Genomic DNA, 16,834 nt, shown 5'->3' with positions numbered 1-16,834 from the left:
TTATAGGTTCAAACCTAAGCATCTACATAAAATATCCAATCTAACAATTTTTGAGTATTGACAATACCAGATAAACTAGGTCTTACAAACAAATAAACAAACATATAGTACCCCACATCACTGATCCACATAGGGTCATTTGGTCTAACTAATCTAGATTGACAATAATTCTTCGTTGAGATTTGTTGAAATTGACTCAAAATTTGATGGATGAAGAAGATTATTGCTAAAATTATAAAAATTTTGTTTTAAATATATTTCGTGCTTTCAAAAGATTGTTGCTGAAAATATATTTATGGACAATAAATATATTTTTGTACCGTATGAAGGAAGATTTGATGCAAATATATTTTTAAAGGGAATATTCAATGCAAATATTTTTGCGCTGAAGGAGAGAAAAAAAAAACGTATATTCTATGTGATATCTGTTCCAAATTTACGAGTTTTACTTCTCTATAAATACATATTAGATTTTGCATCGGATGAAAAGAGCGTTGAGAGTAGTAGAAAACATGGGTTATATGGTGTGGAACCGATTCTTGTAACCCTTTGAAAAGTTACTCATCATTATAGTGGAACGGAGAACTGCTCTCTCCCTTAGGTCAGTATTGAACTGAACTGGGTAAACAAATTCTCTTATGTTTCTTCTTCTTCTATCTTGCTGTTTTAACTCTTGCTTGTGTTCATAATTGTCACTCAAGTTGATATTGATTGCTTGATTAATTTACTCCGCACATAACTATTTTATTGGTGTGATTTTTAACGAATTCACAACAAAATTCTAAGTTTCTTTCTAATCATGCCACACAATGTATTTGCTCTAAGGTATGCATTTGATCAACAAGTCTTGTCTTTTGAAGACATGCTCGAATGCACTTATTATTATTATTTTTTTTCCTTATGCATTTTATATTATGTGTTTTTTTTTTAGGGAATATTATGTGTTTTTAGAAGTGAACACATTTTATTATGTATTTTCGTCCAAAAAAGAGTTTGTAATATGCATTGTGTATCACATTGGCTATACGTAAGCATAGAGATTTTTATTTTCAATCCTTATTCTTTACATATAAATAATAGAATTTGAACAATCTGTATTAAATAACAATATTATCTAAAGTCGGGTATTTTTAATGATTCAATATTTGTAATTGCTTGACAATGTAACGATTTAATATTTGTAATTGATTGACTATGTAAAAAATCTATCTATCATCTATTTATATCATAAAATCTTATTTAAAAAAGGATATGCAAAACTAATTTTGCCATAAGATTGCAGATGATCTGGATATGCTGGTGTAGCAAATTCACGCAGTTTGCTGTAGTAGAAAATCTCAGCCATCAATCCATAACCTGATCGTTTCAAATTCACAATACCGATTTCAACAATTTCACACAATATCAGATTTTGATCGTTTCTTTAGATCATGTTGATTTGCTACTGCGAGAAACTGTGTGAATTTGCTAGAGCAAACGAACCGATCAAGTTGAGACATAGCAAGTCTTTTTAGGCTAAGCCGTAGTTGTTGGAAAGTACAAGAGAGAATGCAGATATCTTTTGTTCTTTGATGGGACAATTTTGATTTTCATTTATTTTTTGAAAGAAACTCTCAATATTTTTGTTTTAATAAAATATTAACACTTTGGTAAAGTGGTTGCTCTGTCAACTTTCCATTTGCCAAAACCAAATTTGAGGTTAAATATTTTTTAAATTCCTTAAATATTTTTATAAATTTCTTCAACAATTTTTTGTAAAGATATTTTAAAAAGTAATCTAAAACACACATATATAATTTGATTGGATGTAGTGCAAAGCTTTTTGCGCTATCGGTGTACATAAATTAAATAGATAAATAAATAAAAAGAAATACACAAACAAAATCAAATAAATAAATAAAAGAAAATGTTGATTTTTTTTTTTGAGATGGTCAGGGTTTGAACCCTAGACGCTCCCGAGAATAAAATATTTGATCGTTGTATCGTACATTTTAAACATAAAAAAAGAAATTCTTAGTCTTGGAGCTCACGATACTTAGTTCAAATATTTGGGTTGGCAGTGTAAAAGTGTTGCACTGGCATATATTGAGGACATACATTCTTTCTCTCTCCGTGTCTTCATGTTCCTCAACACAACAACATTGTACTTGCTAATATCACTTTCTTAAATCTTTGTTTTATTAAGGTCAGTGCTGATTATTTTCTCTTGCTTATTACTATATATAACTTCATTAATATTTTATTTTCTTTTTATATTCTAATGAAGCTTTTCATGTACGGTTCGTTGTTAATGTTTGATGATTCATGGTGTTGTGTTGTATAATAGAATAAAAAAAAAATGCTTTAGTCTTTTTTTTTATATATTTCAAGTGAACTGAAGCTTACCTTTTTGTGTTTTTCATCTCTCAAGTTTACATTTTTATCACACCTTTATATTTTAATTTTTTTAATATATATTTGAAGTGAACTCAAGTGTCTTTTTATTTTTTTTTATTTTTTTTTATGTCTCTGGTGTTGCTCCTAAATTGGTGGTCTTCTGCTTATTTTTCTGAATTTCATCTGAATTTATTTTTGGATAAGCTTTAATATTTTTACTTTGAAGGGTCAGTTTTGGTATGAGGGTAAAAATGGAAGGACAAAATTCTTGAATAAGTTGCAAATTACAAAATTAAAAAAAATGAAGGTTTTAAATTTGAGTGGTTTAACAATGATGATTGAATCCCATGCTGAAGAGGTACACATTTGACTTGTGAAGAGTATATTTTGCATTAATTCTAAATGTTTTTACTTAGATTATGTTGCAGAAGTTAAATTCTTGAGCATAGAAGAAAATCATTGATTATGCTTGTAAAATGTAAACTTAGATTGATATCTTTAACTTGAGGTAGTGATATACATACCTAAATTTTTTCTCTTAATTTTTTAAAAAAAAATAAATTCAATTCAGGAGAATCAAAAGAGTTAGCATTGAGGATGGGTAAAAGTAAAACAATTGAGTTATCTGGATTCCCTTGTTATGAGACTGTATATGATGTAAAGAGTTTCGTAGAGCACTATACCGGTGAAGGAAGTGTGGTTGCTATGAAGATAAGGGAAGGCAAAGGCCATGTTCGAAGAACATTTGCAATTATTCAATTCACTACTGCTAAACATGCTACATATATGATGACCTTGTCTAACATAAGTTTGCCAACATGGCGGTACGGGGGCTACGATTTAAAAGTTCGGGAAATGGAAAGAGATATTAATCCAAGACCAAGAGCATTTTTGGAAAGTTTAGATGATGTGAAACTGCATTTTGGCTGTCAGATCTCAAAGGAAAGATTCTCTGCATTATGGAGAGAGGTGGATGTTAGTGTTGAATTTGGCATTGGAATGAGAAAGTGGCGATTCTCTATGCGCCATCATGATAAGAAGTTCAAACTTGAGCTTTCATATGAGAACATTGGGAAGATTGAGCTGCATCGACCACGGGGTAAAACTGCCAAGTATCTATTGATTCAGGTTGTTAAATGTAACTTTTATATGATGAATAAAATCCCTGACATGCAAAGCTTTTTCGTTTCATTAATGCGTGCTATATCTCATTTATGCTTCATGAACTGTGGTAGATGTTTTCACAATTTTCATTTCATATTAAGTAAGATTTCAATGGATACCATTTCTTCCATAGCATTGCAGGAAATTTTTGTGCATATACTGGATAACTTGTTACTTATTAAAGATAAACAGTTTCACGCAATTTAATGTTTACTGAATAATGTGTTACTTAATGCCAATTTCAGTCTTTAGCTCTGAACTCTTATCGATACTTCTAAAATTGTCTGCTCTTTATTTGTATACTACTAAATTTGCTGCATAACGTTTGACGAATCTTATTTGTTTCTCTTCTGTTTGTAGTTAATTGGTGCTCCTCAGGTTTTTGAGCTTTATATTCCCAATTCAAAAAATGTATACGAAGATCCTGCGAAGAATTATTATAAAGATTCCCCTGATGAGCAATGGACCCGTTCCATAGATTTCACACCTTTCAGTTGTATTGGGCACTCTTCGGCATTATGTATAGAGCTTCCTAGTAACAGAGATTTTCCGAATTTCAGGGAAAACTTTGCTCATTATGAGGAAATTGAGGGGAATTACACTTTGGAGAGAGGGTTACCTTTTTCTCGCAATCTGGATGTTGTCCCTATTGTTGCTCCTCCTCGAGGCATTAATATTCCATTTGATATCATGTTTAAAGTTAATGCATTGGTTCAGCATGGTTGTCTTTCAGGTTCTGAACTCGATAATGATTTCTACCGTCTAGTTGATCCACTTAAAATGACCAGTGATTGCGTCGAGCACGCTTTAGAAAAAATGTACTATTCAAAGGATTTCTGTTATGAACCCGCAAGGTGGCTGAAAGACCAGTACAAAATGTATATCAAGTCAAATTACCTGCCTCCGTCACCGACTATATCTTTAGATGACGGGTTGGTATATGTTCGCAGGGTTCAGATAACACCTTCCAAAGTATACTTTTGTGGTCCAGAGATTAATGTATCTAATCGTGTTCTCCGTCGTTTTCATAAACATATCGATAACTTTCTACGTGTTTCTTTTGTTGATGAGGGGTTGGATAAACTGTATTCAGCAGATTTATCTTCACACATTTCTGAGAGTGGGCGAACTAAGATATACTATAGAATTCTTTCCATCCTTAGAAATGGCATAGATATTGGTGGTAAGAAGTTTGAATTTCTGGCTTTCTCATCAAGTCAGTTGCGTGAAAACTCGCTATGGATGTTTTCTCCTACAACAACTGGACTTACCGCCGATTCCATAAGGGAATGGATGGGAGATTTTAGCCGTATAAAAAATGTGGCTAAATATGCTGCTAGACTTGGACAGTCATTTGGTTCGTCTACCGAAACTCTAAGCGTCAGCAGGAACGAAATTGAAACTATTTCTGACGTGAAGGTTAAACATGGTGCAACCAAATATGTCTTCTCTGATGGAATCGGGAAAATATCTATTGAACTTGCCAGGAGAGTGGCTAAAAAATGTGGTCATGATTCAATGCCATCTGCCTTTCAGATTCGGTATGGTGGATTCAAAGGAGTTGTGGCTGTTGATCCAACCTCATCTTTGAAGTTGTCACTGAGGAAGAGTATGCACAAGTATGATTCAGATAACATAAAATTGGATGTTTTGGCATGTAGTAAGTTCCAGCCTTGTTATCTGAATCGGCAGTTGATTACTCTCTTATCCACTCTCGATGTCAAGGACAGTGTTTTCGAGAAAAAACAGAGAGAAGCTGTTAATCAACTGAACACAATACTAACTGATTCAACGAAGGCCCACGAGGTTTTGGACTTGATGTTTTCCGGAGAGGTCTCTAATATTCTGAAGGAGATGCTTATATGTGGCTACAAGCCTAATATAGAACCATTTCTTTCAATGATGCTCCAGACATTTAGGGCATCAAAGTTGTTAGAATTGCGACAAAGAACTAGGATATTTATTCCGAAAGGAAGAACAATGATGGGTGTTCTAGATGAAACTAGAACCCTAGAATATGGTGAAGTTTTTGTTCAATATTCCAACAAAAGGCTCAGCGGTCTTTCTCATGTTGTGAAAGGTAAGGTAGTAGTAGCAAAAAATCCATGCTTGCACCCGGGTGATGTGCGTGTTTTGAAGGCTGTGGACGTGCCTGCTTTGCGCCACATGGTGGATTGTGTTGTATTCCCTCAAAAAGGCCACAGGTAGATATATTCTTTAATATGAATCTGATCTAACATTTAAATATCGGGTCCAATAAAAAATCATCAATGTCTTAAATTTTAGTAAATCAACTTGGTGAAAATGATTAGATAGCAAAATACTTCATTTCTATATTAAATATGCTGCTGGTACTTCTTGCAAAAAATACATTATCATTTAGAGAAGTAGGCTTTGAATAATTTGCAGTTATAGGTTTATCATATAGAATGTTACTTTGGTAAATGGAAATTAAGATGTTGCTTCTCTTTATCGGCAATTTTTTTTTTCTTTTAAAACTGTCTGTCTACACTAATAACTGATTTCTAATACCAGGCCACATCCAAATGAATGTTCCGGAAGTGATCTAGACGGGGACATATACTTTGTTTGCTGGGATTCTGAATTGATTCCACCTAGAACAATTGAACCAATGGAGTATGATTCTGCCCAACCGACTGTATTGGATCATGATGTTGAGATTGAGGTATTCCTTTGAGATTTACATCCATAGGAGTTTTTTCTTGTACTTTTCGTATGGTTTTAGCAACTTGTTTAATGTGATTTTCGTATTTGTTTTGACATTCTTTGCTGTTTTTATTAATAAGAACTCACAACAATTTTATCGAAAATTTTACACCTTTTCAATAAAAAAAAAGGACTCATGCAAGCAACATGTAATTTAATATATGCTCACAGAATAAATATGTGAAATGCAGTAACACTTTATAATAATAACCACCTACTTTCTACTAGGTAAACTATTCTATTTTCGTACATTTTTCTCTTTCATGAAAAATTGCGGTGCTCATATTCATAACATGGTTTAATGCTGCAGGAGGTGGAGGAATATTTTACCAATTACATACTCAATGACAGTCTTGGAATAATTGCCAATGCACACATTGTCTTTGCAGATAAGGAACCTGGTAAAGCAATGGCTGAGCCATGTATTGAACTTGCAAAGCTATTCTCAGTAGCAGTTGATTTTCCAAAAACCGGTATCCCAGCAGTTATACCTCCTCATCTTTTTGCCAAAGAATATCCAGACTTCATGGAAAAGCCTGACAAAACCACCTACAAATCAAAGAATGTAATAGGAAAACTTTTTAGGGAAATTCAAGGTATTTCAACAAATGACGGTTCTATTACATCCTTCACACTTGAAGTGGCTAAAGAGTCACATGATCCAGATATGGAATTCGTGGGCTTTATGGATTATGCCGACGATGCTTTCTATCACAAAACCAATTATGACTACAAGTTGGGAAATCTGATGGACTACTATGGTATCAAAACTGAATCAGAAATCATTAGTGGGAATATTATGAAAATGTCGAAATCTTTCACCAAAAGAAGGGACGCAGATGCAATTGCTATGGCTATTAAGTCCCTACGGAAAGAGGCGAGGAGTTGGTTCAATGAAGACAATACTGGTGCAGATTCTGGGAGTGATTGTCCATATGCAAAAGCTTCTGCTTGGTATTTTGTTACTTACCATCATAGTTACTATGGTTTGTACAATGAAGGTATGCAGAGGGACCATTTTCTAAGCTTTCCATGGTGTGTTTACCATTTGCTTGTCCAAATCAAGAAGGAGAAAGTCAGGATGAGGATGCTTTCTAGGATGGAACAAAGTTTCAGTCGCAGGTTGCGTCTTGACTGACAAATCTTCTCAAGAGATATTGAACTTTGCATGTAGATATTTATGGTAATGTCATGATATGTAATGCTGATAATACATATCTAGATGGCATAGACTCTCCATTGCCACCACCATAGCATGCTAGTTTCTTCATTGAACCACTATGTTGACATTTCCAATTTCAACAAGATCGTGTTTCCATTGATGCATTAATTATTACTACTATTTTAACTCTAATTAGGTTAATTCCTTCATTTATTTTTATCTTAAGGGTAATTTGCTTTAATCTAGTTTGTGTCGAACTTGGTTTAATAGATTTAAGACATTTCGCAGATTAAATAAAATCTAATTTTCTTACAAATATATCTACATTTTTTTTTTACAAGAGAATGAGATATGACGTGAGAGGTCCAATAGTGATAGGTTTAATTTCAAACATCAACCTATAAGAGGGCCTTTAACCTGAGTTTTTCTAGAAAACCAACTGAATAGTTGATTTTTCCCAGACATAAAACCAATTTGATTATCGGTAACTCAAGTCTCTTTTCTTAGTCTTCGCTCAATCACCCTTTCCCATAATTTGATGGTATGACTCTTTAGCTTAATTCCCCTATAATTCATGAAAAAAATGTCTTGCAAGAATCCTATAAAAAAAAAATGTCTTGCATGAACAAAAACTAGTTCAAAATCTTATTTATGTTAGAAAACTTACCATTGACAATAATATTTCTTTTGAGTTTGATCATTTCGGTTTTTCATTGTGTGTGAAGGATTTTCAAACATGAATGCCTTTAATGAGATGCAACAACTTAGATGAGCTTTTTTGTGAAGATTGAGGCCACGGGCCCCAGGCGCATGGGACATAGAGCATTTGCTCTCTGTTAGCTTCATGCGCCCCGAACAAAGCCTCACTCGCTGCGTGCCGTTTAAAGAAAATAAAACTTTTATTTTCTTTTTCACAATTCTTCTCTCGTTTAGTAATATATCAATTTTATTCGGTTCCAGACCTAGTTAACGTTTTTTTTTTTTTTTGAAGAAGCAGAGCTTGTTAACATTTTTTTTTTATTTTCATTTATTTTTTGAGAGAAACTCTCAATGTTTTTGTTTTAATCTTAATACTCTGGTAAAGAGGTTGTTGTCAACTTTCCATTTTTTTGTAGTGTCCGGGGTTTGAACCCCAGACCTTGCATATATTATGCATTGTATTGTCAACTTTCCATTTGTCAAAACTGAATTTGATGTTAAATATATTTTTAATTCCTCAAAATATATTTTTGTTTTAATTCTTCTAAATTTCTTTTTCACTTTTTGTCTATATAAATATTTTATTTTCAATGTTAATTTATTGTTTTACAAGATTTTAGTTTTATGTTTCAAATGATTTTTTGAATGATATATTGTTGATAAGTACATGAAATATTCCTCTAAAAAAGTACATAAAATATTATTAATTTTATAAATTAGTGAAAAAATAGATTAAATTTCATACATTAAAGATAAAAAAAAATAAAAAATTTACACATAGATCTAATCAAATCACGTTAAATAAATAATTTTAAAGATATTTTTGATTGAATGCATGTATAAAGCTTTTTTTTATGATATATATATATATATATATATATATATATATATATATATTAAATTCGTAGTCTTGGAGCTCACGATACTGAGTTCAAATAGTTGGGTTGGCAATGTAAAAGTGTTGCACTGGCATTGAGGACATGTACATTCTTTCTCTCTCCGTGTCTTCATGCTCCTCAACACAACGACATTATACCTTCATTAACATTTTATTTTCTTAAATCTTTGTTTATCAAGGTAAGTGCTGATCATTTTCTCTTGCTTATAACATATACCCTCATTAATATTTTATTTTCTTTTTATATTCTAATGAAGCTTTTCATGTACGGTTGTATAATAGAATGAAAAATCCTTTAGTCTTTTTTCTTCTTTCTTATATTTTTTTTTTGGTCTTGGATGAAGTGGTAATCCACTGAAAATAAACTCACACACAACTCTGAAGTCCTGAATTCGAACCAGGGTCACAACGTTCGGGCTTGCAATTTCGATATTTGTCAGTTGAGCTAGGACTTCTAGACTTTTTCTTTCTTATATATATTTGAAGTGAACGGAAACTTACACTTTTGTGTTTTTCATCTCTCAAGTAAAGTTAACATTTTTTTTTTTGTATCTTACATCTATAAAGTTTACGTTTTTATCACACCTTCATATTTTAATTTTTTAATATATATTAGAAGTGAACTCAAGTATTTACTTTTTTTTTTTAAATTGGTGGTCTTCTGCTTCTTTTTCTGAATTTCAGCTGAAGTTATTTTTTGATAAGCTGTAATTTTTTACTTTGAAGGGTCAATTTTGGTATGAGTGTAAACAATTGATTCTGTAAAGTATAATCAACCCTACATAGTATTTAAAACAACAAGATCAAATTTTTAACCTAATTTTTCAATTTTTTATTTTTTTTATTGGAGATACATTTGATTTTTATGATGTTTGAATCAACGTATTGAACTAAAACAAAGGCTCTAACATTGATTATTTAGAGTAATGAGGTAGCATAGAGTTTACATGGTTCAAGCATAGAGGTGATGCTAAGGTTGTCAAGTTTTGTGTATACAGTCATTTAATAACGATTTGGTTTTAAACCCACTTGGGTTGGTCCAGTGGCATTGACTTGGGATCTGGAAGTGTGCTCCTTTTCGAGGTCTCATGTTCAATGTTAATTTAGTTTCTTCAAAAAAAATAACGATTTGGTTTTAATATTTTTTTTTCTATCTTCATCTTCTTTATATGTAATCAAGGGATTAAAATGGTCCTAAGATATATACAAGTTGTCTTTACATGCTTGAACTTATTCTTTATTGCAGCAGGGTGAGGGTCACACTTGGAGTTTGAACTTCAATGTGCAGGGTTGAGTTGTGAAGAGTATATTTTGCATTAATTCTACATGTTTTTACTTAGATTATGTTGAAGAAGTTAAATTCTTATGCATTTGAATTAATATCAATATTTTTATTACTTTGATGATAGATTATTGATTAGTCAAAGAAGATCTAATGTAATAAGTAATAACCTATGTAGCTTTGATTTTGTTTCTATACCCATACCTATATGTTACAATTATTTTCACCTGTTAAGAGATATTTTATTTTTTTCAAGATATTAAACATAACTATTGTCCTGTGGCACAATAGGTATGTTCTGAAATATGAATGTGGTGTGTATAAACTTTCACTGCTTTAAGCATAGAAAATAATTGATTATGCTTGTAAAATGTAAACTTAGATTGACATCTATAACTTGATGTAGTGATGACATTCATAATTTTTTATTTTTTTTTAACATAGATCGATTTCAGGGAAATCAAAAGAGTTGGCATTGAGGATGGGTAAAAGTAAAACAATTGAGTTATCTGGATTCCCTTGTTATGAGACTGTATATGATGTAAAGAGTTTCGTAGAGCACTATACCGGTGAAGGAAGTGTGGTTGCTATGAAGATAAGAGAAGGCAAAGGCCATGTTCGAAGAGCATTTGCAATTATTCAATTCACCACTGCTAAACATGCTACGTATATGATGACCTTGTCTAACATAAGTTTGCCAACATGGCGGTATGGGGGCTACGATTTAAAAGTTCGGGAAATGGAAAGAGATATTGATCCAAGACCAATAGCATTTTTGGAAAGTTTAGATCATGTGAAACTGCATTTTGGCTGTCCGATATCAAAGGAAAGATTCTCTGCATTATGGAGAGATGTGGATGTTAGTGTAGAATTTGGGATTGGAATGAGAAAGTGGCAATTCTCTATGCGCCATGACGATAAGATGTTCAAACTTGAGCTTTCATATGAGAACATTTGGAAGATTGAGCTGCATCGACCACGGGGTAAAACTGCAAAGTATCTATTGATTCAGGTTTGCTAAATTAAACTTTTATATGATGAATAAAATCCTTGTCATGATATGTACATTGCTTTTCCTTTTATTTTAAATTTGATTTTCATGTAATGCTTGTTTGTTGCATTAATTCGTGATATATCTCATTTATTCTTGTGATGAACTATGGTGGAGGTAATTTAATGTTTAACTCTGAACTCTTATGGATAATTCTAAAATTGTCTGCTCTTTATTTGTTGTATACTACTAAATTTGCTGCATCACATTATACAAATCTTATTTGTTTCTCTTCTGTTTGTAGTTAATTGGTGCTCCTCGGGTTTTTGAGCTTGATATTCCCAATTCAATAAATGTATACGATCCTTTTATGGATTATTATAAAGATTTCCCCGACGAGCAATGGATCCGTTCCATAGATTTCACTCCTTGCAATTGTATTGGGCAGTCTTCGGCTTTATGTCTAGAGCTTCCTAGTGACAGAGATTTTCCAAATTTTTGGGAAAACTTTGCTCATTATGAGGAAATTGAGGGGCAATACACTTTGGAGAGAGAATTACCTTTTTCTTGCAATCTGGATGTTGTCCCCATTGTTGCACCTCCTCAAGGCATTCATATTCCATTCGAGATCTTGTTTAAAGTTAATTCATTGGTTCAGAATGGGTGTCTTTCAGGTTCTGCTCTTGATAATGCTTTCTATCATCTAGTTGATCCACTTAGAATAAATGTTGAATTTATCGAGCATGCTTTAGAAAAGATGTACTATTCAAAGGATTTTTGTTATGAACCCGCAAGATGGCTGAAAGATCAGTACAGAATGTACCTTCAATCAAATAATCCGCCTCAGTCACCGACTATAAATTTGGATAATGGATTGGTGTATGTTCGCAGGGTTCAGATAACACCTTGCAAAGTATACTTTTGTGGTCCAGAGATTAATGTCTCGAATCGTGTTCTCCGTCGTTTCCGTAAACATATCAACAACTTTCTACGTGTTTCATTTGTTGATGAGGAGTTGGATAAACTGTATTCAGCAGATTTATCTTCTCGCATTTCTGAGAGTGGTAGAACTGAGATATACTATAGAATTCTTTCCATAATTAAAAATGGCATAGTTATTGGTAATAAGAAGTTTGAATTTCTAGCTTTCTCATCAAGTCAGTTGCGTGAAAATTCGCTATGGATGTTTGCTCCTACAACAACTGGACTTAGACTTACCGCCGATAGCATAAGGTTTTGGATGGGAGATTTTAGCCAGATAAAAAATGTAGCCAAGTATGCTGCTAGGCTCGGACTCTCTTTTGGTTCATCTACCGAAGCTCTAGACATCAGCAGGGACGAATATGAAATAATTCCTGACGTGAAAGTTAAACATGGTGCAATCGAATATGTCTTCTCTGATGGAATTGGGAAAATATCTCTTGAACTTGCCAGGACAGTGGCTAAAGCATGTGATTATGATTCTATGCCATCTGCCTTTCAGATTCGGTATCGTGGATTCAAAGGAGTTGTGGCTGTTGATCCAACCTCATCTGTGAAGTTGTCACTGAGGATGAGCATGCGCAAGTATGATTCAGTTAACGCAGATTTGGATGTTTTGGCATGTAGTAAGTTCCAGCCTTGTTATCTGAATCGGCAGTTGATTACTCTCTTATCCACTCTCGATGTCAAGGACAGTGTTTTCGAAAAAAAACAGAGAAAAGTTGTTAATCAACTGAACACAATACTAACTGATTCAATGAAGGCACACGAGGTTTTGGACTTGATGTTTTCTGGAGAGGTCGCTAATATTCTGAAGGATATGCTTATTTGTGGCTACAAGCCTAATATAGAACCATTTCTTTCAATGATGCTCCAGACATTTAGGGCATCAAAGTTGTTAGAATTGCGACAAAGAACTAGGATATTTATTCCGAAAGGAAGAGCAATGATGGGTGTTCTAGATGAAACTAGAACCCTAGAATATGGTGAAGTTTTTGTTCAATATTCTCACAAAAGGCACAGCTGTCTTTCTCATGTTGTGAAAGGTGAGGTAGTAGTAGCAAAAAATCCCTGCTTGCACCCGGGTGATGTGCGTGTTTTGAAGGCTGTGGACGTGCCTGCTTTGCGCCACATGGTGGATTGTGTTGTTTTCCCTCAAAAAGGTCACAGGTAGGTATATTCTTCAATATGAATCTGATCTAACATTTAAATATCGGGTCCAATAAAAAATTACTGTCTTAAATTTGAGTAAATCAACTTGGTGAAAATGATTAGAGAGCGAAATACTTCATTTCTATGTGAATTATGCTGCTGATACTTCTTGCAAAATAATACATTATCATTTAGAGAAGTAGGCTTTGAATAATTTGCAGTTATATGTTAATCATTTATAATGTTAATTGGCAAATGGAAATTAAGATGTTGCTTCCCTTTATTGGCAATTTTTTTTTCCCTTTAAAACTGTGTCTACACTAATAACTGATTTCTTATACCAGGCCGCATCCAAATGAATGTTCCGGAAGTGATCTTGACGGGGACATCTACTTTGTTTGTTGGGATCCTGAATTGATTCCACCTAGAACAATTGAACCAATGGAGTATAATTCTGCCCAATCGACTCTATTGAATCATGATGTGGAGATTGAGGTATTGTTCTTTGAGATTTACATTCATAGGAAATTTTTTCTTGTACTTATGTAATGTGATCTGTGGAAGAATAATATGTGGACGGAAGTAACACTTGCTAAGTATCCTAATTTTCGTACATTTTTCTATTTCTTGTTGAAGCATCCTTCATGAAAAATAGCAGTGCTAATATTCATAAATCATAACATGGTTTTATGGTGCAGGAGGTGGAGGAGTATTTTACCAATTACATGCTCAATGACAGTCTTGGAATAATTTCCAATGCACACACTGTCTTTGCAGATAAAGAACCTGCTAAAGCAATGTCTGAGCCATGTATTGAACTTGCAAAGCTATTCTCAATAGCAGTTGATTTTCCAAAAACCGGTATCCCAGCAGTTATACCCCCTCATCTTTTCGCCAAAGAATATCCAGACTTCATGGAAAAGCCTGACAAAACCACCTACAAATCAAAGAATGTAATAGGAAAACTTTTTAGGGAAATTCAAGGTATTTCAACTGAGGGTGGTTCTCTTACATCCTTTACACTTGAAGTGGCTAAGGAGTCATATGATTCGGATATGGAATTCGAGGGCTTTATGGATTATGTCGACGATGCCTTCTATCACAAAACCAATTATGACTACAAGTTGGGAAATCTGATGGACTACTATGGTATCAAAACTGAATCAGAAATCCTAAGTGGGAATATTATGAAAATGTCGAAATCTTTCACCAAAAGAAGGGATGCAGATGCGATTACTATGGCTGTAAGGTCCCTAAGGAAAGAGGCGAGGAGTTGGTTCAATGACGGTGCGGCTGATGTAGATGCTGGGAGTGATGATGCTTATGCAAAAGCTTCTGCTTGGTACTATGTTTCTTACCATCATAGTTACTATGGTTTGTACAATGAAGGTATGAAAAGGGACCATTTTCTAAGCTTTCCATGGTGTGTTTACCATCTGCTTGTCCAAATCAAGAAGGAGAAAGCCAGGATGAGGATGCATTCGAGCATGGAACAAAGTTTCAGTCGCAGGTTGCGTCTCGACTGACAAATCTACTTATAGTTATTGAACTTTGCATGTAGATATTTATGGTAATGTCACGATATGTAATGCTGATAATACATATCTAGATGGCATAGACTCTCCATTATGCTAGTTTCTTCATTGCACCGCTATGTTTGACATTTCCAATTTCAACAAGATCATGTTTCCATTGATGCATCAATTATTACTACTATTGTAATTTGTAACTCTAATAAGGGTAATTTTCTTTAATCTAGTTTGTGTGGAACTTGGTTTAATAGATTTAAGCCATTTCACAGACTAAATAAAATCTAATTTTCTTACAAATATATCTACATTTTTTTGTGCAGAGAATGAGAAATGACGTGAGAAGTTCAATAGTGATAGGTTTAAACTGAGTTTTTCTTGAAGAACAACCGAATAGTTGATTTTTCATTACATGTTTCACCGAGTGGTGTTTCCATCTCGTAATCCACTAATAAACGGTATCCCGATTAAAGGTAACCATTGATCACCTGAAATGAAGTTGGTCACCGTGAAGTTACTCGCCTGAATAGAATTCAGCACATGGTATCCTGACCATTTCACTCTTTTTTCTAGAATTGCTCCTGGTCCTGATTTCTTATATTCGGAGGACCCTTCCCACTCTAACCACCCTTCGGGACTTTAGACATCACCAACATTTGATTGCATGAAAACTAGTCTCCAGTTTGGATGCCAAGGTCAAAATCTGCTTATATGTTGCAGAACTGAAAAACAAAACCAGCTGGCGTTCCATTTAATCCAACTTGAGCCGTTATTGTTCTTTTCTCCTGACGTCCCTTTTCTGGCCAATATTAGATATATACTATGTTGGCCAATAAATCTACGGTACCACTAATTTCACAAATGGTTATTTGAACCTTGAATTCTTTTTGTTTTGAATATATTAGGACAAATAGTATGTAATCAAATTTCTAAGAGTAAAATATTAATTTATATTTGTATCATACCAATCTTATTTTGTTATTTTAAGATCCTAACAGTTGGTAAATAATGTTTATATTAATATTATTTTCAACATGCAAGCGTGCACGCGTGTACGCCTACACGCTCACGTACACGCGCGCACACACACACACATATATATATATATATATATATATATATATATATATATATATATATATATATATATATTAAACAGGCCATCCACACTAACATAGTTGATTATAACGAAAGATGATATACTATCACCATGTGACAAATTAAAGTTTGATTTTTAGGTAACAAAATACTTATATTTAATTAGTGTCAGACACACATCATATAAATTATTTTCGATTGAGGGAACTTATGACTTTTTTTTTTTTCTTCTTAATTTTGTCTTATTCTCTTTAACCACACTTAAAAACCTCTATTTAAATTTCATTTTAAGCTTAAAAATATATTGGACTGGCCCTCCATGGTAACCAAATATCCCAACTTTATAGAATGCAGAAAGGTCGGAGTCAGATTTTAGTGCTACTGCTTGGTCATTTTAAGGACCAGCCGTATTAAAAAGGACAAGAGATTACGGACCAGCAGTATTAAAAAGGACAAGAGATTCAAACTATGATATAATGAAATAAGCCATATTTTCTATCTAATTTCCTTTTTTAAAATAACACTATGATATTACGTTTATACCAATACATGCAATTTCAACGGATACAAAGATTAGGATCTTCTCCATATCTAAACTAATAGAGCTTCATTGCTATAATATGGGTATATAAAGCTTAAATAATATATATGTAACCATATTTTATAATATAAGTTTTAAATACACCAAAAACCTTAATAATTGAACTCTCCATATTTTTAGAAACAAAAAATATTAGCAATAAACAAAGAAGAGGAAGAATGCACAACATATGTG

The 16,834-nt window shown here is 33.1% G+C and overlaps 1 protein-coding gene across 2 annotated transcripts; it reads left to right on the top strand.

Annotated features, from left to right (window-relative positions):
* Positions 1-9,103: 9,103 nt before the first annotated feature.
* Positions 9,104-15,136, top strand: LOC25482568 (RNA-dependent RNA polymerase 1). 2 transcript variants are annotated; one of them, XM_039834012.1, is made up of 5 exons: positions 9,104-9,205; positions 10,753-11,320; positions 11,604-13,450; positions 13,777-13,927; positions 14,131-15,136. In XM_039834012.1, the coding sequence occupies exons 2-5, from the start codon at positions 10,790-10,792 to the stop codon at positions 14,956-14,958; spliced, it is 3,357 nt and encodes a 1,118-aa protein (XP_039689946.1). In that variant the 5' UTR covers positions 9,104-9,205; positions 10,753-10,789; the 3' UTR covers positions 14,959-15,136. The 2 variants fall into 2 exon arrangements, with proteins under 2 accessions (XP_039689946.1, XP_039689944.1); XM_039834010.1 differs by lacking the exon at positions 9,104-9,205 and having other exon boundaries at positions 10,420-11,320.
* The last annotated feature ends 1,698 nt before the right edge of the window (positions 15,137-16,834 follow it).

The sequence above is a fragment of the Medicago truncatula genome, chromosome 1 (genome assembly GCF_003473485.1).
Source record: "Medicago truncatula cultivar Jemalong A17 chromosome 1, MtrunA17r5.0-ANR, whole genome shotgun sequence".
Taxonomy (NCBI): Eukaryota; Viridiplantae; Streptophyta; class Magnoliopsida; order Fabales; family Fabaceae; genus Medicago; species Medicago truncatula.
Note: the sequence above shows the minus strand (reverse complement) of the source record. Positions and strands in the feature narration are given on the sequence as shown.